General features: G+C 43.4%; 1 protein-coding gene across 1 annotated transcript; it reads left to right on the top strand.

Annotated features, from left to right (window-relative positions):
* The first annotated feature begins 571 nt into the window (after nt 1-571).
* On the top strand, nt 572-4,577 carry SRSF8 (serine and arginine rich splicing factor 8). The gene is made up of 3 exons (XM_017881985.1): nt 572-764; nt 843-1,563; nt 2,042-4,577. The coding sequence occupies exons 1-2, from the start codon at nt 572-574 to the stop codon at nt 1,454-1,456; spliced, it is 807 nt and encodes a 268-aa protein (XP_017737474.1). The 3' UTR covers nt 1,457-1,563; nt 2,042-4,577.
* The last annotated feature ends 17,718 nt before the right edge of the window (nt 4,578-22,295 follow it).

Below are 22,295 nucleotides of genomic sequence, written 5' to 3'. Positions count from 1 at the left end.
GTGTTTAGGTGCGTTAAGTTCATCACTGTCATGTTTTCCTAGTGAATTTTCTTTTCAATAACTATAAAATGTGCTTCTTTGATCCTATCAATATACTGGATATTAATACTGCTACCCTAGGTTTCTTTTGTTTAATATTTATCTGGATTGCCTGTTCCTATAAATTGACCTTTAATCAGTTAGCTTTGTTCTTAAGATTGGTTTAAAATTAGAATAATAGGGAGGGGCATGGGAGGGTGGGACGTCTAATTTAAACCCAGCCCAGTGATTACATTAGCTGGGCGCTGATTAGGTTAGGATGTTGCCCAGGGATAAAGCCAGGATCTTTGGGACCTGGCTTCATTTGGAGTTCAGCTACCAAGAGAAAACCTTCCTCTGGGTCCTGGAGTATTTGGCCTGAAACTGAGAATTTGAAAGTTGCTGCTCCAGGGCGCTCCCTGCGGAGCTCTGCCGCCAGCCTCTCCGCCGCGCCTTTCCCGGGCGCTCCCACGGCGGGGCGCAGCCGCGGGGAAGGAACGCAGGGCTCACACCGTAGCCGGGCCCAAGCAGCCCGCCATTTCCGCGGCCCGCCATGCTCTGGAGCCATTGGAGCTTGCGCGGGCATCCCTCCTCCGACGTGGACGATATGATCACCCTCAAGGTGAAACTGGACTACCGGCCTTTCTCTCCGAAGCCTGAGACGCGTGTTCGAGATGAGAGGGGCGCGTGGCGACGGTGCTACATCCGCGGAGCCCGACACCAAGGGCGCCCCGGGGCCTCGCCTCGTCCGCTTTCACGACCGGCCGCGACAGCGCAAGGACGCCGAGGCCGCCATGGCGGGGGCGGAGCTGGACGGACGTGAGCCTGCGGATGCAGGTGGCGCCCGCTAGGCCGGCCGCGGACCTGCCGCAGCCGCCAGAGAGAGCCACGCGGCAGGTCCGGAGGCGGCGGCTACGGACGGCGGAGCCGCAGCTACGGACGGCGGAGCCGCAGCCCCAGGCGGCGACACCGCAGCCGATCCCGGGGTCCCAGCTGCTCCAGGTCCCGCAGCCGATCTCGCTATAGGGGTTCTCGCATTAGCCGGTCTCCCTATAGCCGATCTCCTTACAGCCGGTCACGCTACAGCCGCTCTCCCTACAGCCGATCTCGCCACAGGGATTCTCGCTACGGCGGATCTCGCCACAGCTCATCTGGTTACAGTAACTCTCGCTACGGCCGCTCTCGCTACAGCCGATATCACAGCAGCCGGTCTCACTCGAAGTCTGGGTCCTCCACTAGCTCTCGCTCTGCATCAACCTCCAAATCGAGCTCTGCGCGACGATCCAAGTCCTCCTCGGTCTCCAGGTCTCGCTCACGGTCCAGGTCTTCATCTGTGACCAGGAGTCCTCCCCGGATATCCAAGAGGAAATCCAAGTCCAGGTCGCGATCCAAGAGGCCCCCCAAGTCTCCCGAAGAGGAAGGACAGACGTCCTCTTAAGAAAATGATGCATCAGGAAGCAACATGATGGAGGACTTGGGGAAAAGGATCACATACTCAGTCCATGGAAGCAACGACCCTGGAAGAAGGGGCTGCCTATTGAAAAGGTTGTGTCACACTTTTCTACCTTTTCACCAGTTTGAAGCTTTGCATCAGGTGGCAAAATTCGTTCTATGCGCCGTTTTGTTGTTATTCACATTTTCTTGTAACTTAGGAGGTGAACGACCTAAGATTGCATTATTGGGCTTGTATATTTGAGGCAAAAATTTATTTTTATTTCTATAGTGACGACTGTTTTGGTTTGAAATGAACAGATTGGTAACCTAATTTGTGGCCTCCTGACTTTTAAGGAAACGTGTGCAGCCATTACACACAGCCTAACGCTGTCAAGACATTGCTTCAACATTGCCTTCATTCCTTAAAGTTAAAAACCTACAAAAGGTGGTGTAAATTAATATGGATAATTTTATTTACCTCCAGGTCTAAAAGGTAGTATGACCCAAATTTGTGTAAAGATTTTTCATGTGAAAGGACTGGGTTTTTAGCAAACACAAGTCTAATCTCTTTTGTGTTTTTGTGCACCAGGCCCGGCTGCGTAGCAGTTGAGTGATGCTGGTTAGCTATTAAGGTGGCCTGTTGCAGTGCAGAGTGCTGAGCTGCTTCCTGTTTTCTTCTGATTGCTCCTGGGGAAAACACGCCTTGTCCTGAAGAACAAATGGCTGTCCAGTTTATTAAAATGCCTGTCAACTGCACTTCCAGCCACCCAGGCCTTGCAGATAAATAATGGAGCATGCAGTGAGCACATCTAGCTGATGATAATCACACCTTTCCCCCCGTCTTTTCTGAAAAATTGTAACTCTGATCATATCAACATGTATGAACTTAAAATATGGAGAATGTTATGTAAGAAATGGTTTATAAGTTTGTTGAGTACTTAAAATGTGTATCTTTTTGATTATGAATTTTTTACGCTAACCATTGTTTCTGTAGTTAAAATTGTTTTCTTGGTGTTATCTTTTCTCAAAATTAGAAACTTTTGATGGAAAGTAGGTTGTTTTATTTTCTGTATGACTTTTGGATATTTGTACTTTTGAGAAAATTAGCACCAAGTGTTTCTCAAAATATAATTTTTAAAAAATCCTTAATAGGCTTTTAGCCATGTGCTTGTTTTATCACAATGCAGTTTATTTGTAGTTTCTCTCTTTTCTCCTCATACCTATGGTTTTTTTACCTCTAAAATTATTTTCAGATAATCCATTTTTGGCTTTCATTATTATCCCTACTGGATGTTATGTGTTCTTTTGCAATTGTTTCTGCTTATACCTTTACTAGCAAAGGGAAAAATAACAATTTGATGTCTATGATCTAGTGACAATAGGATTATATTGGAGCCAGTTGAATAAATTTATTCTTTCAATCATATAGATCTTCATTAATATTTTTGACTGAATTATCAATTAAAAATATTCCATTTCCTTTGTGAAGAAACTGCTAAACTCAGGATTCAATTCTTGAATGAACTGGCAAGGTGGCGGTGGTCTGTAGATATAAATCCCACATTTTGTTGTTACAACAGTTAGTGGTTAATATTGTTTTCATATATAGACTCCAGAATCTAAATTTTACCATAATGACATTTCTTCTGGTCATGACAAATGTGATATTTTGCCAATATAAATCTACGTAGAATCCAAAGATACATACAGAGCAGTCCTGTCTGAGAAATAAAAAATCAGGATACCCATGGCATCGTAGTAGCCACTCACGTCCAGCAGGTGGCGAAGGGAGGTGAGGTATATTTATTAAATGGGCCGGAGTGGGACGGGTATGGGGCAGCCCTATGGGTAGGGGAGCATTGTCAATTTCCGGGGGTAGTATGAGACCCAGGCGTAGCTGGAGTTTGCAGCTTTGAAGCAAAAATATCTGTAGAACATCTTAAACATGTGACCAAATATGATGTTAAAATCAGCAGCTTTTTATACGTTAAAAACTTTGAAACCTAGGGCCGGGCGTGGTGGCTCACGCCTGTAATCCCAGCACTTTGGGAGGCCAAGGCAGGTGGATCACCTGAGGTCAGGAGTTCAAGACCAGCCTGACCAACATGGTCAAACCCTGTCTCTACTAAAAATACAAAAATTAGCCTGGCATGGTGGCGCGTGCCTGTAATCCCAGCTACCTGGAGGCTGAGGCAGGAGAATCGCTTGAAACCGGGAGGCGGAGGTTGTGGTGAGCTGAGATCATGCCATTGCACTCCAGCCTGGGCAACAAGAGTGAAACTCCATCTCAAAAAACAAACAGAAAAACAACTTTGAAACCTAGGAACAGTTTTGGACCTGTTGGAGCAGAAATGTGTAGTTGTCATTGAAGGTGTGAACATACCCTACCTCTACCTCTACATGTGGAAGACCTGAACACACGGAGGACGTGAACCATGGAGAAGAGTGATGTGACATGTTTTACATTTTATTAGCACCGTGATCTAACCAACTGAGCTAACTGGCCACACCATTTTATCCTTTATAATGATCACTATGAGGGCTGAGTGCAGAATGGAGTGTATGTGGTCAAGAGTGGAAGCTGTGAGGCTATTGCAGTAATTCAGAAAGAAAGGTGACAATTGCTTAGACTTTGGCAGTGGTGTTGGAAATGGACATAAATAGACATATTCAGGAAATATATTGATCTTAGATCTAATAAGACACATAATAGATTAGAAGTAGGGAAATTAATGAAAAAGCAGAATTAAGGATGACTTCTCACTTACCGGCTTGAAATGCTAAATGGATGAGGGTGCTGTTTAGTGAGTTGAGGAAGACTGGGGGTGGTGATGGGTGTAGAAATTGAGAAAGGAAAATCAAGAATTTCCAGAACTTTCAGAGTAGTGTTAAATACTTTCCTTGAGTGGGTCAGTCATCATTTGTAAGTGCATTTCTAAAAATACTGCTTAATTTTGTTTTTGAGCTTTGTATAAATGAAATTTTGTGTGTACTGATTATTTTGCTCAATATTATGTCTTTAAGATCTCTGTATTGTTGCATGTGGCTGAGTTTATTTTTGATGCTGTGTAGTGTTTTACTAATAAATAAATCATAATTCAGTTTTTATTGTTCTATTTGATGGACATCTGGGTTGTTTCCCATTTTAGTTACTTTGAATAATGAAGCAATGAATATTTTTATACATATAACCTGATGTACATGTGTATATACATTTCAGTTATCAATCCCAAAAGTGCATTTGCTGGGCTATAGGTCAAGTACATGTTCAATGTTATTATATAATTTCAACTATTTTCCAAAGTAGTTCTACCAATATATACTATTATCATCAGTTGATGAGAATTACAGTTGCTCCACATTCTCATTAACACTTGTTAATGTAAGGCCTTTTAATATTTGCAAATCTGTTGGGTATATAGTGGTATTTCATTTGGTTTTAATTTTCTTTACCCTGATTACCAAAGAAGTTGTACCTTTTTTTGTTTGTTTGTTTTTTAGTCACTTGGATATTCTCCTTTATGAAGTGCCTTTTAAAGAATTTGTCCACCTTCCTATTGGGTTATCTGTCTTTTCTTAACTATTTAAAAGGATTTTCTATGTATCTGGATCTGTTCTCCATAGTTTGCTGGTTCTCAACCAATTAAATCAGTATCTCTGGAAGTGGGACGTAGGCATCAACACTATTTTTAAGTTCCCAAGCTGGGCATGGTAGCGCATGCCTGTAGTCCTAGCTACTCAGGAGGCTGAGGTGAGAGGATCCCTGGAGTCCAGGAGTTTTAGGCTGCAGTGAGCTATGAGTTTTGGAGGGGAAAATATTCTAAACCATAACAAGGACCTATCATTACCATCTGAGATGGGAGTGGAAAATTAATCTAATGATATTCAGATAACAGCTTTGTAAGGTACTAAAATTGTGTGTGTGTCTGTGTAAGTGTGTGAGTATGTGTGTGTGTTGACTTCTGTTTCCCTGCAGCAGTAAGAAGTGAAGCCTTTGTTCTCTCTTTGGGGTAGCAAGGAAGTAGGCAGGTAGGGAGATTTTAACTCCCTCTTCCACCAGCATGGAAATTAAAGAATAGGGTGGGTGAACATAGAGGTGAAGAAGATGGGCCGAGTCCCAGCCGTGTACTACAGAGAAGGAAGGAGACTTGAGGAAGCCTGCTTGGGTCTAGAGGGGTCTGGGGGACTTAGTTACAACAAAGGCTCTGTGCTGTTCCTCACTGGGTGCCAGAAAGGACGTTCAGAGAGGGATTTCTCTTTTTCACAGTATAACCAGAACTATGGAGTGAGGTTCTGGATGTCGGGGAAAATGTCCCCTGTTAGGGTACTGTGTGGGAGAAGCTCCACCCACCTCCTATTAGACCTCCTGATGTAAGATGGGCCTCAGGTTAGTGGGTTAGAGAATGTTTCTGGGGACTGGAGCCTTGCCATTGGCCAAAGAAAGCAATCAGTCCCTTAGGTGGTATTCAAAGGGTAGAGAAAACTCTGTTGTAACTGGAGTTACAGAAATCTTTTGCAATATCTGAGATAAAGCGTTAAAAAGGTTTAAGTAACTGTAGTGGAGGGCCCTGTGAAAGGAGTTCATACTGCTGGACTAGATTCTCAGATTGGCTGCCACAAAACAGAAACGTTGCAATGAAGCTGAAGGCCAGTCCTGAAAGCATGCGGCTTTCTAATCCGAGTTCTCCCACTGCTTTCCCGTCTGTTCCCCTGCATTTCTGCATCTTGCTGCCACTTCAGTCCTCCCATCAGTACATGAAGGGTCAAGAGGCCTGTGCCAAAGTGGTGACTGTGATGAACCAAGATAGATTTCCCTGGGCCCAGGCCACTCCTTATATTGGCACCCGGCTGTGCAGCAAGCTTCCCTGGCATGGCTCCAGGGCTGCCAAGGGTTTCCTTCCTCGCTATCAAAGAGAAGGTGACTCCCAGGAACGTGTGCCTCTGTTTGTCTATTACAAATGACCTTGCATCCTTAGTACGAGAAATTCTAGGAAGGCAATTACTCTGGATAGTAATAATGATTCTCTGTTAATCATTCCTTCCATCACCTCCTCCCTCACAGCCTCTTATTTTTCTTTTAGTGATGAAATAAATAAATGATGATGTGGTTTTATGTTTTCCCTCTAGTCACAAACTCAGCCCATCCATTGGTGTGCTGTGTATCATGCATACAAAGTTGATTCTGAAGTGTGATGTGTTTAGTAAAGCAAACCTTTCCCTTAGTCACCACTTCTACCTTTCCAGCAGTTAATTACAGAGGAAAACTGGATATAGAGCCAGCTGAACAGCATTTGAACCTGGCCTTGCCACTTTGTGGTCATGTGACTTTCAGCAAAAAATCATTGATTTTCTCTGAGCTGAAATTACAGGGCAGGATTTTTGTGAAGATATTGTGCGATGTAAATATGATAGGCATGTAGGAGGTGCTCGATAGATTCGAGCAAGAATTCTGTGCATCTCTGCATTCTCCCTACCTCTAGGATAAGCCCAAGGGCAAGGACCTACTCTCATATCCTTTATTTCTGCAATGCTCAGTTATACCACTGTCCTCACCACCACTCCCACAGCCCTACTCATTATTTTTAAATTAATGAATTTTATTTTTTAGAATAGTTAATGGCAAAACTGAGAAGAAGTTAGAGTTCTTCTATAGACCCTGTCCCCACACATGCATAGCCTCCCTCAGCAACATCCTCCACCAGAGTGGTGCATTTGTTACAACTGATGAACAAATTGATGAACACACCATTATCACCCAAAGCTCATACTTTATATTAGGATTCAGTCTTGGTGTTGCACTTTCTTTGAATCTGGACAAATGACTCACAGTGATAAGTATCCACCCTTATAGTATCATTCAGAGTAGTTTCACTGCCCTAACACATTCTCTGTGCTCCACCCATTCATCCCTCCTTAACCTCTGGCAACCACTGTTTTTACTACCTCTATAGTTTTGCCTTTTCTACAATGTCATGTAGTTGGAATCATAGAGTACCCTTTCAGATGGGCTTTTTTTTTTCACTTAGTAATATACATTTAAATTTCCTCAATGTCTTGTGGCTTGAAAGCTCCTTTCTTTTTATTGCCAAATAATATTCCATTGTCTGAATGTATCACAGTTCATTTATTTATTCATGTATTGAAGGACATCTTGGAAGCATCCAAGTTTTGCAATTATGAATAAAAATGCTGTAAACTTTTATGTGCAGGCTTTTGTGTGGGAGAAAATATTCAGCTCATGTGGGTAAATACCAAAGAGCTCATTTGTGGAATTATACGGTAAGAGTGTGTTCAGTTTTGTAAGAAACTGCCAAACTATCTCCTACCTATTACTTTCACTAGTAGGAAACTTCTTTTTTTCTCATGATCTGCCCACGTATTTGTACAAAAGTTCACACACACTTATTTGCAGATTCCTCTCCCTGTTATATTTGGCCTTGTTGCAGTGTTGCCAGGGCAAGGTCAAGATTTCAAAAACAATCAGGAGCCAGAAGAACCAACCTTTCTTCAGAACTCCTACACTAGCTTATTGAGCAATCTTTCAGTAAATCATCTCTTTCCTCTGGCTGTTCACTTCCTTATTTGGGCAAAGGGAGCTCTTAGCTATTTGCACCTGTGCTAGAGTTGGCACACAACAAGTTCAGACCAAAGCAAACACAATTTGTGCTAAATAAATGTTGGCTATTATTACTATTACGTATAAGCCCACATTTGTAAGATGTGCATTAGAAACTATACTTGAATGCACACTAGCAGAGGTTGGTGTTCAGGTCTTGACTCTAAGATTTATTTTAAAATTTTAACTGTAGGTTTCGACTACCTGGTCACACTAAATTATTCATAAAGATTAACCATTACGCTAACTATTTTGTGTATATGTAAGAAGTCCTTTCCAGATATTTAGAAATAACTTCACCCTGACATTTATTTCACTGAGCTGTGACCATATAGAAATTAGAAGTTGGGGTTTTGTTCAATGTTTGAATTACCTATCATTGCTTTAAGTAGAAAACCACAAACAGTTGCTAGGAATTGGCTGCAGAGATAAGTGGGAAGGAAACCCATCTGAATTGAACAGAACCAGGCTAAGGAACAGCCCCTCACTCCAGCTGCCCTGCGGATCCCACTCTGCTCACCAGCCTCTCAAAATGAAGTTTCTAACATTCTCTTGTTGCTCCTCATTGCCACTGATCTGTAGCAACTGTCGGAACCTTCTCACTAATCTGCAGCGAGTGCTGGATGTTATGGAGATAAGCAGTTTCAGGTAGACAAAGGAGGGCAAGACCTGAGCACTGTAGGGAAAGGGCATCATTGTTACAGGTGCCACCTTACAAAATGTAATATTTGTACTACTGGTATCCTGGCATTCAGTTTCCTTGTGTTCTAACAGTTTCCTTGTGTTCTAATAGTTCAGGGCCCTCCACCCAAAAAAGTACCACACCCAGGCCTGTAGATCTCTGAGAGCATCTTTTCCTGTTCTCACCACAATCTTTTATTTATTTATTTAATTTTGAGATGGAGTCTCGCTCTGTCACCCAGGCTGGAGTGCAATGGCACAATTTCTGCTGACTGCAACCCTCGCCTCCCGGGTTCAAGAGATTCTCCTGCCTCAGCCTCCTGAGTAGCTGGGATTATAGGTGCATGCCACCACACCCAGCTAACTTTTGTATTTTTAGTAGAGGGGGGTTTCACCATGTTGGTCAGGCTGGTCTCGAACTCCTGACCTCATGATCTGCCTGCCTCAGCCTCCCAAAGTGCTGGGAGTACAGGTGTGAGCCACTGCGCCCTGCCAAAATCTTTTAATTTTTTTGACCCATCCCTCAGGCCTCTTCTTAAAAGATTCAGATTGTGTCTGTCTGTGTATTTCAGGGCCCATTTATTCATTTACTCATTCAATAAATGTTTACTGAGCACCTACTGTTCCAGGCTCTGTTCTTGGAATTGAGGACACAAGAGTGAAAAAGACAAAGAAGTTTCAACTCTCTTGGAGCATCTATTCTCATTATCAAGAGTGGTATAAAATAACATGTCAAGTAATTGTAAGGACTATGAGGAAAAATAAAACAGAGTAAGGGGTTAGAGAGCAACAGAGGCTGCTTTATCTGATAGAATGGCTGGCAAAACCTCTGGGGGATGCGGTCCTTGAGCCTGTGACCACGGGAATGGGGCATCATTGTGGGCAGAGGACAAGTGCAAATGCCCTGAGATAGGAACATGTGCTCACAGATTAGCAAAGGGGCGGGCATGTAGGAGTGAGGGAGTAGGAGCCAAGGCAGGGATCTAAATGGGGGGATGAAGCAACCATAAATGTCTTAACTCAGTTAATGCATACTCCTCCAGAAACCCCTGAGCAGTTGGAGTGGCTGATGTTTCAGGTAAGCAGGGGGTGGAGGAACTTGGGGACCACAGAGCTTTTGAAAGCGCTCATAATTCACAACCATCCCTGTGAATGGCTCTGTCTTTCCTACCAGATACAAATCTTATAAGAGAAGGAATTATACTTTTTAGTTCCCTGCTGTGTCAGCTAACATGACATGTATCTGACTCCTACTAGGCACTTCATACTACTGTCGAATTGGATTGGACTCTAGCCGTCACAGCAGATCCCTGGCATTCACTAACCTAACAACGGTCACTTCAGCTGCTTATGAGCAACCTCAAATCAGAGGCTGCAGTAGGAATTTCCTGGAAAAACAGCTACTAGGTGGGAGATCAGGTATGAGAGTTGAACAAGCAATAGATTTGGAGTATTAAGGCTATGCACTGGAAAACCCTGGCTCCAGATAAGGATAATATTTAGAAAAGTGCTAGGATTAGGAATTTGCCAAGATCTCAGGATCCATTCCTTGTGAATATCGAGTGTCTACCGAATAAGTTTCTCCCACCTGAGAAACTCCTTAGGAACCAAGTGGCCTAACCTTGCCTCTCATGATGATGTCACCTTAATTATACTTACACATGGCCATCTAAAATTGTAAGTACTTTATTTTACCTATAGTTTCATGTTGTTGATTAGATCAGATTAATACAACTGACTGTTGTCTTTCTCTTTTTCCGTGCAGTGAGAAGTCAATGAATATTGTTGATTAAATGAATAAATGACCTAAAACATCAATAAAAGTGAAAAAAAGGGCTAGCATAATAAGAAATAGCTAAAATAAATAGTTCCCTCTTATAGCATTATTACTTTCACATTATCTTTTAAAATAAGATAACCAGTACTAAGCAGGGGTTGAAATAACTTGAAGAGCCAGAGAATAAATCCTTTCTCATATTTGAATAAAAGATTTTCATTCATTCATCCATCCATTCATTCATTCATTCATTCAACAAATATTGTTAATTAAGTACTCTCTCCATGCTAGGCACTGTACTAGATGCTAAGGATAGAACATAAGATGGAGATTATAGTCAGCTTGGATAGAGACACAGACAAGCAGGTGCTCTCACCATGCTACAGCTTCTTCTAAGAAACCATAGCAATATCCAGGCTCTCCTCCATGCTGCTAGTTTCAGAACCCCTGGAGAAATGTGTCTTTTGTTGGGAGCAGTCAGCCTCAAGTTCAGTGCCAAAGCTACACGGGCTCTTAGAGCTGCTTCAGTCCATTCCTGTTCTCACTGCAGCCCTTTTGATCACTTTCTCCCAATCATGCTTGACAAATGGACACAGATCACCCTTCTGGGTAGCAATGGCTGCCTTAGGTACCTATATTCCTTTCCTGTCAGTTCTGCCAGGCACAGGATGAGCCCGTAGAGGTATGGGGGCTGGTTTTTGTCTCCCCATTGGCTGCCTCACTCTAGGAAGTGGGTGTGACTTACTGTCAACCCTCTCCTTTCCTCTGTCCATGCCATTGACATTACTTGGCTCCTTTAGGGAGCAGGGTCATTTAAATACCATTTGCTATGTTCCATTCTCTCTTCCCACTATCCAGCACCCTGCCATATACTGAATGTGTCCCACCAAAATTCATATGTTGAAACCCTAATCCCCAAGTGATGGTATTTGCAGGTGGGGTCTTTGGGAGGTTTTTAGGTCATGAGGGTGAAACCTTTATAAGTGATATTAATGCCCTTAAAAGAAGAGATACAAGAGAGATTTCACTCTCTGTCACGTGAGGACATAGCAAAAAGATGGCTGTCTGTAAACCAGGAAGAGGGCCTTCATCAAGAGCCCAACCATGCTGACACCTTCATCTCAGACTTCCCAGCTTTAGCACTGTGAGAAAGGAGTGCTTGTTACTTAAGCCCCCTAGTCTAAGGGAATTTGTTATTGAGGCCAGAGCTAAGACAGCCCCCAAGGAATGCTCTAGGGGAGTGGGAAAAAGGAATAAAGAAAGAAATTATGAGTATCCATGATATGCCAGGAACTGTGTCTAGCACTTTCTATACCTCATTCATTTCCTCTCCCAATAGCTCAGTCTGTGGAGTTTTGAACCCTCGCTCCACTATTGATTAGCATGACTGTGGGCAAGTGACTCACAACTCCAAGGCCCAAGTACCTGGAGAGACAGAGCAGCAGGGTCATTATTAGTATACACCCTGTGTCTAAACCCAGCTCTGCGCTTGTAAACTGGTGGCTTTGGCAAACAGCTTCATCTCTGTGTATTTCAGCTCCTTCTTCCCTAAAATGGAATGATAACAGCAGCACCCAGGACAATAGGGTTGTTGTGAAGTCTAAAAAGCTAATATAAACAAGATACTTTGAGTAGTAAAGAACCCAAGGCAAGAATGAGCAATTATTTCACATCTTGTTGTTGAATATTTTTAAAAAGTGTAACTTGAGCATAGTGTTTGGCAGGAAGAAACACACATCAAAGTCTTGCTATTATTGATGTTTTAATTATTATTATTTTATTATTTTAATAGTAATATCATTACTTTTACTGCTATTGCCATTGTTACTTTCAGGCTTGGAGGTGATAGATCTGCTATCTTCTCTATGGAAGTACTTGAAGAGAGGATGACAAAGCACAAGTCCTCCAGCTCCTTGTCACCAAAGTATGGGCTGGGATCCTGCAGCATGGGCATCACTTGCAAGCTTGTTAGAAGTGTAGAAACTCAGACTCCAGCCCTGACCTATGACTCAGATCTGCATTTTTAACTAATCCTCCCAGGTAAATCAAGGACAAGTTTATGGTTGAGAAGCACTGCTCTGGCACATTGGTTCTCAGCCTTGGCTTCCCATTAGAATCGTATTTGAAACATACTAATGCCTGGGCCCCCATCCCCTTGCCCCGCAAGAAATTCTGTTTTAATTGGCAGGAGTACAATGGTTTAAAAGCTCCCTGAGTGACACTAACATGCACTGAAGGTTGAGAACCACCCATCTAGCATTTGGTCCATGGGGGGTTTGCCTGCAGGCGTAGATGGGAGTCTAGTTTCTTCAGCAACTGCCAGTGAGAGTTCTGGTTTGTTTTCCTTCTTTTCAGGCCCTAAAGGAAGTGGAAGTACAAAGGGACATGAAGAGGGCACATTCTTCTCTCCCCGCACCCACCCTTCCCCCGTCTTCATTCCAGCTAAGAGGACACGTGACAAGGCTCGGACAGGCTTGTTGGCCAATGTTTCTGTTTCTCTGTGTTGCTCGTCCCAGCATCCAAGCTGTACTGGCTGGCCGTGTCTCTCTCACTCAAGTCACTGTGCCAACTGGGCTTGGCTTTTCTGTGGTGGAAGCTTGTTTCTCCTTGAAATAAGGTCCTTCTCCTTGCTTTTCTGTTTTTGCCCATGGCTCACAGCACCCAGAAGTTGCTTGGTTGGAGAAAACTCGACCAGAGATCTCCTCTCTACCTCTCAAGTGAGACTCTTGACCCCTGATGGAAAATTCAAAATCCCAGCAGGCTCTGGCAAGTTATCTAAGTGAGTGTTGCTGTCAGGACAATGGCTCCTGCCTCATGATAAGGCCAAAAAATTGGGCAGTGGAGGTGACTATTGTTGTGTGGGGATGAGGGCCATGTGGCTGTCATTTTTTGAATATTCAAGAGAAGCTTGGAACTTGGAATTTTATTTTAAAATCTCCAGGTTTTTCAATGTTGGCAGCTAATTCAAAAAACTTAGAAACCCTCCCGGCCAAATTGACCTGTTGGCCCACTGACCTCTGAAACATGCCCTGTTTTCTAAATGACCCATTTGGGTTGGGAAGTTGCCCCAAGTCATGGGGACTAACTTAAATAATCTCACTCTACTTCTGGCACTGGTAGAAAAGGTAAAACATCTGGGGTCTTCTGAGTCGTGTGTCCAAAGGTGTTTAATTCAGGTGACTTGTTCTGGGCTTGTTAGTCAGGTAGATCCTCTGCCAAAGAAATGCCCTCCTTTGCCCAGACCCATGAGTGGCTGTTCCTAAGGGCACCATCCAAGTCATCTGTGTGTTCTGGGGTCACAGTGGACCTCTATGTCTGACCTGGGGTCAAATATTGTAGGAGTTGTGAAGAGTATGTCATATTGCCCTGGGAGAGCTGAACAGATGGGAAGAAAGAAAGGCTTACACTCTTCAGTCTTCTCCCTCCCCTCCTGTCCTCCCTTCCCTAAATAATAGACAGCCAAGCATTTGACAGAGCTCCTTGTTCAATGCTGCATGTCTCTGCTAGTGATCAAATGTTTCTCCCTCAATATTCTCTTTATACAAGATGATGCGACTTGAGTTTGTTGCTAATATTAGATTTGCAACAGATGCTCTCATTGTTGGGTCCTGGGTACATGCAGAGCAGATTAATAATCCAAAGACAAAGGCCTCAAATGCCCAGTGACTTTAACAGCAAAGCTTGCTGCAAGGGACAAGGGCTCACTCTGCATTGGGCAAGGTGAGGGGGACGGGCCTGCGAAAGACCCGGAAACTGAGTCCACCATCTAGACGCCATTGGAAATGTAGGTGGAGCTCTTGGTGGGAGGTGGAAGGAAGCACCAGGAAGAGGCATCTTCAAGGGGTCACAAGCAGTAATATTCAGGTCTATGGTGAAAATGACAAGTCATTTAGTCACCCCTGGTGGCCAAAATTTGGACCCAGGGGAACCAGGTAGCAAGCCTAAGAATTCAATAGATATGTCAATGGACATGGCCAATGCCATGGTTCCTTCTGTTCCTTTTCATTTTTCTTAATAAAGCCTTTTTAGACAAATCGTGAACCTCCATGTTTACAAACCAAGAACCTCCTGGGTCTAAGCATGAATCACTTGGGATTTTCTGCTCCCCTCCTGCTTCATCTTCAGAATGCTCTCATCTCACTTCTACAAGGGAAAGTGTTTCTTAATATCTACCCATGTGCTTTTTTTCCCCTAATTTTATTTAGTTGCCTGAACTTTATGGAAGTTAACATTGCACACCATGAAAGATGATGTGTCTATCTCTCTTTGAAGCCTCCTACACATAGGCATTTTCTTAAGGAGTGTTCCTCTGCCCACAATGATCCCATTGCTATTGCACTGGAAAACTGCCTGAGACTTAATCAAAGTCAATGGATCAAGGGTATTTTGGTCTTAGGGGGGTGTACTGGAAAGGTTCTGTGTTTTAAAGGTCCTATCTTGATTTGGAATTGAATCATCAGGTTGAATCCTGAAGCTAACCAGTTTATAAACCGAACTTGCTCTTTCTGAAATTATAAACCAGAGTCCTAAAATACTTGTCTTGTAAGTTCCAGATTTTCTTAATTCTATGTTTTCTCTAAGTGAAACTTTATCCATCTACTTATAGAGATGAAAGAAAGGACTAGCATTTATTGAGTTTTGCTATAGGTTAGATGCTTCATATTGGTTATCTCATTTAATTCTCATGTCAATAATACAAAATAGGTATTATTATTCCCATTTTACAGATGAGGAATTTGAGGCTCAGAGAGCTCAAATAGCTTGTAAGTAGCCAAGCTCAAATTTAAACCAAAACCTCCTGATGCCAAGACCTATGGTTTTTCCATTTGTGTTGCAGGAAGTCAGGGACCCTGATCAGAGGGACTGGCTGAAGCCAAGGCAGAAGAACATAAATTGTGAAGATTTCATGGACATTTATTAGTTCCCCAAATTAATACTTTTATAATTTCTTACGCCTGACTTTACTGCAATCTCTGAACATAAATTGTGAAGATTTCATGGACACTTATCACTTCCCCAATCAATACCCTTGTGATTTCCTATGCCTGTCTTTACTTTAATCTCTTAATCCCATCATCTTTGTAAGCTGAGGAGGATGTATGTCGCCTCAGGACCCTGTGATGATTGTGTTAACTGCACAAATTGTTTGTAGAGCATGTGTGTTTGAACGATATGAAGTCTGGGCACCTTGAAAAAAGAACAGGATATCAACAATGTTCAGGGAACAAGAGAGATAACCTTAGACTCCGACTGCCAGTGAGCCGGATGGAACAGAGCTATATTGCAAAAGCAAATAGGCAGAAATATCGCTGAACTCTTTTTCTCCAGGGCAAGGAACATCCCTTGAGAAAGAGAATTGACCCTGAGGTTAGGCCCCGCTATGAACGACCCCTAATGGGAAAAAAAAAAGCGCCATCCTTTTATGGTCAAAGGCTGAAGGGATGAAATGAAGCCCCCCATCTCCTGCATGCTCCGCAGGCCTTATTAGGAGAGGAAATTCCCGCCTAATAAATTTTGGTCAGAACAGTTGTCTGCTTCCTCCAAACCCCTGTCTGCCTGATAAGATGTTAATCAATGACATACATGCCAACCGCTCATTAGCAATTTTAGATTTCACCCCAATCCCTGTGGTCCTGTTGATCTGGCCTGCTTTCCATTTGCTTTGTGGATATTTTATGTAAGCCCTTCCGTGAAGTATGTGATCTCCCTGTGACCCACCCCCTATTGTGTCTTCCCTCCCCTTTTGAAAATCGCTAATAAACACTGCTGGTTTTTACGACTCAGGGGAGCATCCACCTGAGCCTTGCCGACATGTGATGTCTCCCCCGGACACCCCCAGCCCTTTAAAATTTCTCTCTTGTACTCCTTTCCTTTATTCGCATCAGACCCAGCTGACACTTAGGGAATAGAAAAGAACCCACCCGTTGAAGATTGGGGATGGTTTCCCCCATACATTTGTCTGTCCCTTTTTTGTGTGGGAGTCCTTTTATACCCTGATGGGCTGTTACATGTCGACTAAGACAGACACATACAGAACTTACAGTGGGACTAAACTGTTTTCCCTAAATTTTTTTGCTACCAATTAAAATAAACAGCAAGTTGTTTTAAAAAAGCTCCATAATAATTACAAAGAAATGGTTACCTTGGCAGATGTATTTTCTGAAATAAATGTGTATAAGTTCTGTGTTGAAATAGAGATGACGGGCTGGTGGTAAGCCAGAAGATTGTGGGTTTCCAGGATGGCCTAAGACGCAATGTTTGTATAACCTCTTGGGGCCTCCCAGGCAATCTGCACTGAGCCTGGCCTGTGGGGTCAGCACCTCACTATTTACTGAATGAGGAATAAGTTTCTCCTCCCTATCCCACATCATATTGACTGTGAAGTCTGATATTTAGTTTTTTCCCTATATAATGTGGTAAAAGAGCCCCCAAAACATAAAACCTAATCCATCCTAACCATTTTTCAAGTGTTAAGTGTATTCACATTGCTGTGAAAAAGAATCTAAAGAAGCTTTTTCATTCCTTGCAAATTTCAATTTCTATACCCCCATTAAAACAACTGCTAATTATTTTTAAACATCACATTTAGCTTTACTGAGAAAGAAGAGCAGCTCTGCCTACATTTCAGGTAAACATGACTCAAACATCCCTGCTGCTTATGCACCAGCACTCCGTCTTGACTCCAGTAAACACTGTGCTGTTGCGCCACACAAAATGGGTTCAGGCAAGGCAGGCCTCTCTTTGATTGGTCCCACTTATTAGAAAAATAAATCAGGCCCATTCTAACCCCAATAGGAACTAACCCTCAGCTTCCTCACACTTTCCTGTAATCCAAACTGGAATTAGCTTCCTCATTTGCGCAATTCCTTATACGGTGCTAGAGAGACAAGAGACGGAGAGCCCCAAACAAGTAAGCTTTAGGGGCCTAAAAAGTAATTGTTATTGCTAGTTTGTGAAGCCATGTTTCTCAACATATCTCATAGATTAAGTATGGTTTTCGCACCCATTCCCAATTGTCTTTCCAGAGAATTCTCCCGCTCCCTAAATAATTATACTTCTCTTCAAGCATAAGCACAGCAGTACTTCCCTTATCAGAGCATTTCTGCAGCGCTGTATTCGTATTGCTTGTCTGTCTGTCCTCCTCATAACTTATACTTCAAGTTCTGTGATGCCAATGTCTGTGTCAGTCTTGCACTGGAATGAAGATGGGTCTAGCATGAACTCAGTGTTACAGAACTCACTAGCTGCATAAAGATTCCTCTGCTTTGCTCTGCCCTAGTCTAAGGCAAAGCCACTTGCCAATAATTAGTTAGCTTGTGTTTTCTCTTCTGGTTGCCCACATGGCACTGAGAGGTGCTGGCATGAGTGCCAGAAGAGCAGGAACTAGGCTAAACTTTGCTTCCCCTAAACACCCAACATCTAGCACCATTGCTGGCTCATGGTAGATGTTCAAAAAACATTGAGGATGAATGAATGAATTAGAGCAATGAAAACCCAAATGAAGTTTCAAAAAGAAGGTTTTATTCTTTCACTCATCTACTCACTCACTGTATTAGATGCTTACTCTATAGTAGGCACTATGTTCATGACTAAGGGGAAAGGTAGCAGTTATGAAACGGGGTTACTGGTTTAATAGGCATAATTAGAAGGGGCTCTTAACCTCATAGAGTAGAGGAGGGAGTGAAGTTGAGGACATGCTTGTCAAGAAGGTGAGTGATTGAGGAAGTGATGGTTAGCTAGATTGTTGGGATAAAAAAAAAAAAAAAGCTAAGCTAGACGAAATGAGTAAAGGGATGAGAATGGGTGGTGAGAATTCCAGGACAAGGGAAGTAGTTTACGATGCAAATTTTCAGAGACTAGAGAGAGCATCAAGCTGAGTTCAGTGGCTCAAATCTGTAATCCCAGCACTTTGGAAGGCCAAGGCAGGTGGATCGCTTGAGCTCAGGAGTTCCAGACCAGCCTGGGCAACATAGCAAAACCCTGTCTTTACAAACAATATAAAAATCAGCCAATGTGGTGGCTACACTTGTAGCTGCAGCTACTAAGGAGGGTGAAGTGAGAGAATCGATTCAATCCATGAGGTTGAGGCTGCAATGAGCTGTGATTGCAACATTGCACTCCAGCCTGGGTGACAGAGAGAGACCCTGTCTCAAAAACAAAACAAAAGAGAGAACATTGTGCATTCATGGAAACACAAGAAGCTGAGCATGTGGGCAAGGTGGGAGTGGAGAAAGATGAGGCCTGAGAGGGAAAGGCCAGGTCTCTGGGGTCATGGAAATCAGCTAGTATGTCTGGCTGCATCCCAAGGCAAATGGAGAGTGATTAAAGTGCTATAAGGGTAGGGTGACATCATCAGATTTATGTTAGGAAGTCATCCTAGCTGGAGAGTGGATTAGAAGGGATGATGGGATAAAAACTGGGCATGACAAATGAGGATGGCTTGGTCAAAAGTGTGACGGTAGGGATGCAATTATCATCAAAGCAGTGAGACAGGGGAAAGAAGTGTCTAGTTGGGTTCATATTTTTAAATAACTTTGGACAGAACCAACCAAACCACAGAAGTGCATGTCAAATGTTTTATTCCACATCAGCCATTACTTTTCATCCTCAAGCCTTTGCTGAAGGCTATGGAATGTTGTTAGCTTTGGCTGGGTCTGAGTGCAGAGACCTAAGAGGATCTGGTTTGAAACCTCTTTTCCTTTGAGAAAAGAGTCAGTGACCAAATGTAGAGACAGCAGTGAATTATTGATGGACCTACAAGTTTTACACATACAGATGTTGCTTAAGACAGTTTTCCCCTAGAATCAGCAGTTAGCAAATGTGTTCATTAGATCAAGTCACTCCTACCTTGTAGTTTGTTCCAGAATCTTGGGGTGAGAACACTTGTAATTTGCAAAAGTAATATTTTATCTGTGGACAAGCACACGGAAGAAAAATCTATTGTCTTGTACTATAAACTAAAGAATATAAAGTAAATGAAATCATCCTGGCTGTGGGATGTACAAACGTTCAGTGTTATAATGTGTGTCAGTCACTGACAGAGGGCTGGGGGAAAAACTAGACTCTGCCACGGGGACTGAGTGGCAGAGATATTTATGCTTATCAAAGGTGGAGGGCAGGGATCAAGACATTTTGAGAAAGTGAATTAAAGTCTTATAAATACTTTAGTCATAAAGGCCAACAATGTATTATACTTTCTGCATTGGTAAAATACAACATAATCATATTTGGCATCTAATCACTCCAGATTTTGTGGTAGCCACTGGGATCCACCAACCACCTTTGTCCCTAGGAGTACATGATTTAATAAAGAAGACAGATACAGGGATCATTAACACTCTACCATGATGAGTATCCTAACAGACACATATTTAAAGAACTCAGAGAAGAGAGGGATTGATTTCTAGTTGTTCAACTGTGTTTATATATCTTTATGACTGACATCATAAGTCAACACTGGGGAACCCTATACTCAACCTTATAAAATAATGTAAATATTTTTAAAATCCTATAAAACCTATAATCCTCCCAGCATCTTCCCTGTGGGAGGACTTGATTGAAGCCTACAAGGATGAGATGACTGAGGTACTAGTACCAGATGATCAGGGTCATCATCCAGATCAAAGGGGACTTCAAGTCTAGCCTCTTCTGTGACATCACACTAAATGTGTCCCCTCCTTTTTTAAAAAACTAAGATACAAACTTTGGTTTCATTTCTGGGACCAAACATAGTCAACATTTTCAGGCATTAAAACCTGTAAGAAATTTGTTCTTAAGTTCCAATGTACAATCTCTTGAATAGCTTCCTTCTTTATGGCCTCATCTTACAGATGTGCTGTGAGTTAAAAGAAAAGGCCAGGCTTGGGAATCAGAGAGACCTGTTTCAAATCTGCCTCAGGACTCACTGGCTGTGCCAGCTTAGGCAAGCATCAACAGGCTCTGGTCCTCAGTCCCTGTAGTGGCACACTGGAGAAACAGATGACATCATAAGATGAGTACAGGCCCTGGCCCTGGGTAGCTGCCCTGACCCTATCTCTGCTGCCACCATCCTACCATCCTAGTCCAAGCTACCATCTCTCATCTGGATTGTGGCAATTGTGGGGTGTTTTCTTTTCTTTTTTTCTTTTTTTTTTTTTGAGACAGAGTCTGGCTCTGTTGTCCAGGCTGGAGTGCCACGGCATGATCTCAGCTCACCGCAACCTCCGCCTCCCAGGTTCAAGCTATTCTCCTGACTCAGCCACCCGAGCAGCTGGGATTGCAGGGGCCTGCCACCACACCCAGCTAATTTTTTGTGGTTTTAGTAGAGAAAGACTTCAGCATGTTGGGCAGGCTGGTCTCGAACTCCCGATGTCAGGTGATTCGCCTGCCTCAGCTTCCCAAAGTGCTGGGGTTACAGGTGTGAGCCACCCATTTATTCTAGGCCACTTCAATCTACCAGTCTCTCCCTGACAACGAAAAGGATAGAGTTACCACCTTTAAAAGATGAAAATCCTCAACATGATTTATAATATTTTTCTCCAAACTGCAGGTCACAAACCATTAGTGGCTCATAGAAACAATTTAGTGGGTCAACACCAGCACTTTTTAAAAAAAGTGAAGTAGAACAGAAATATGAAATTGCAATGCCAATCATAAGCATAAGAATTATTTCATGAAACTTTTCTCATTATGGGCCTTCTCAAAAAGTGTTTGAAGGCCTCTGGCCTGTAATACCCTGAGTAATATGACCATTGCCTCCTCCTTTAGCCCCATTTCCCATCATCCCCACGCAGTTCTCTGCTCTTTACCCACACTAGCTTTCCTTAAACTCCTCCAATACATCATGTTCCTTTCTGTGGGAGACCACTTAGCACATGGTTTTCCTCCTTGCCTAATGTCACCCTCCAGGTCTCAGCTCGGATGCCATTTCTTCCAGCAAATCTTCCCGGATTACATCCTGAACCCCTGCAGCTGTCAGGGTCTCACAGATCTGCATTCAGTTTTAGTTATCCTTTAAATACCATGTTTCCTCGGTGAGTGACAAGCTTTCCTACTAGGCTGTCTTTGTGACCGCAGGGGCCCTGTTCTTGTTTACCCCTGTGGTAATCCAGTGCCTATCTCAGGCTGGCACCTAGGCATTCAGAGGGATAAATGAAGGAAAGAATTGGCCAACCTGTTGACCAGTGACGTTGGCTGGCCTCCTTCCTTGCTTGGTATCGGTTTTGTTTCTAACCCTTGCACCGAGAAAACCACACAGGGTTGTACTGTCTGCCCAGTTTAGGAACTTCCTTTAACAGTATTTCTTTACTCTCTGAGTTTCTGCTGAGCCCAAAACAAAAGAAAATACTGCAAGAAAATTGTATGCGTGTGCTGGCCGTTGAGCACTTCGGTGGAGAGTGGGAGAAGGATCTGCATAAGATTTCAGAGGGGAACTCTGCCCATCCACTCCGAACCGGCCGCAGCTCTGTGAGCATCTCACGCCACCCCTCTGCATCCCCAGGGCTGCCGTTGGGCGCGCGATCAGCAAGCTTCTTGGCGCCCAGTCCCTGCGACTATCTCTTCCCAGTCCCGGGACTAGGCCTGCCCCACTGGGATTCTCCACTCTTGGCAGCGCGCGTCCCCGCGGACTGCTGAGACCAGGCGGCGCGGCGGCAGGTGACCCGCTTCTCCAGTCCCGGGCGCAGCCCAAGGGACGTTGTCAGCATCGCGGAGCCGGGCCCTGGGCCTCTGCAGCCATCTTCAGGGAGGGAGGCGCGGCCTCCGGACGCGGATCCGCCCCGCCGCCCGGGT

This window comes from Rhinopithecus bieti, unplaced genomic scaffold (genome assembly GCF_001698545.2).
Source record: "Rhinopithecus bieti isolate Rb0 unplaced genomic scaffold, ASM169854v2 scaffold_12653, whole genome shotgun sequence".
Lineage (NCBI taxonomy): Eukaryota > Metazoa > Chordata > Mammalia > Primates > Cercopithecidae > Rhinopithecus > Rhinopithecus bieti.
Note: the sequence above shows the minus strand (reverse complement) of the source record. Positions and strands in the feature narration are given on the sequence as shown.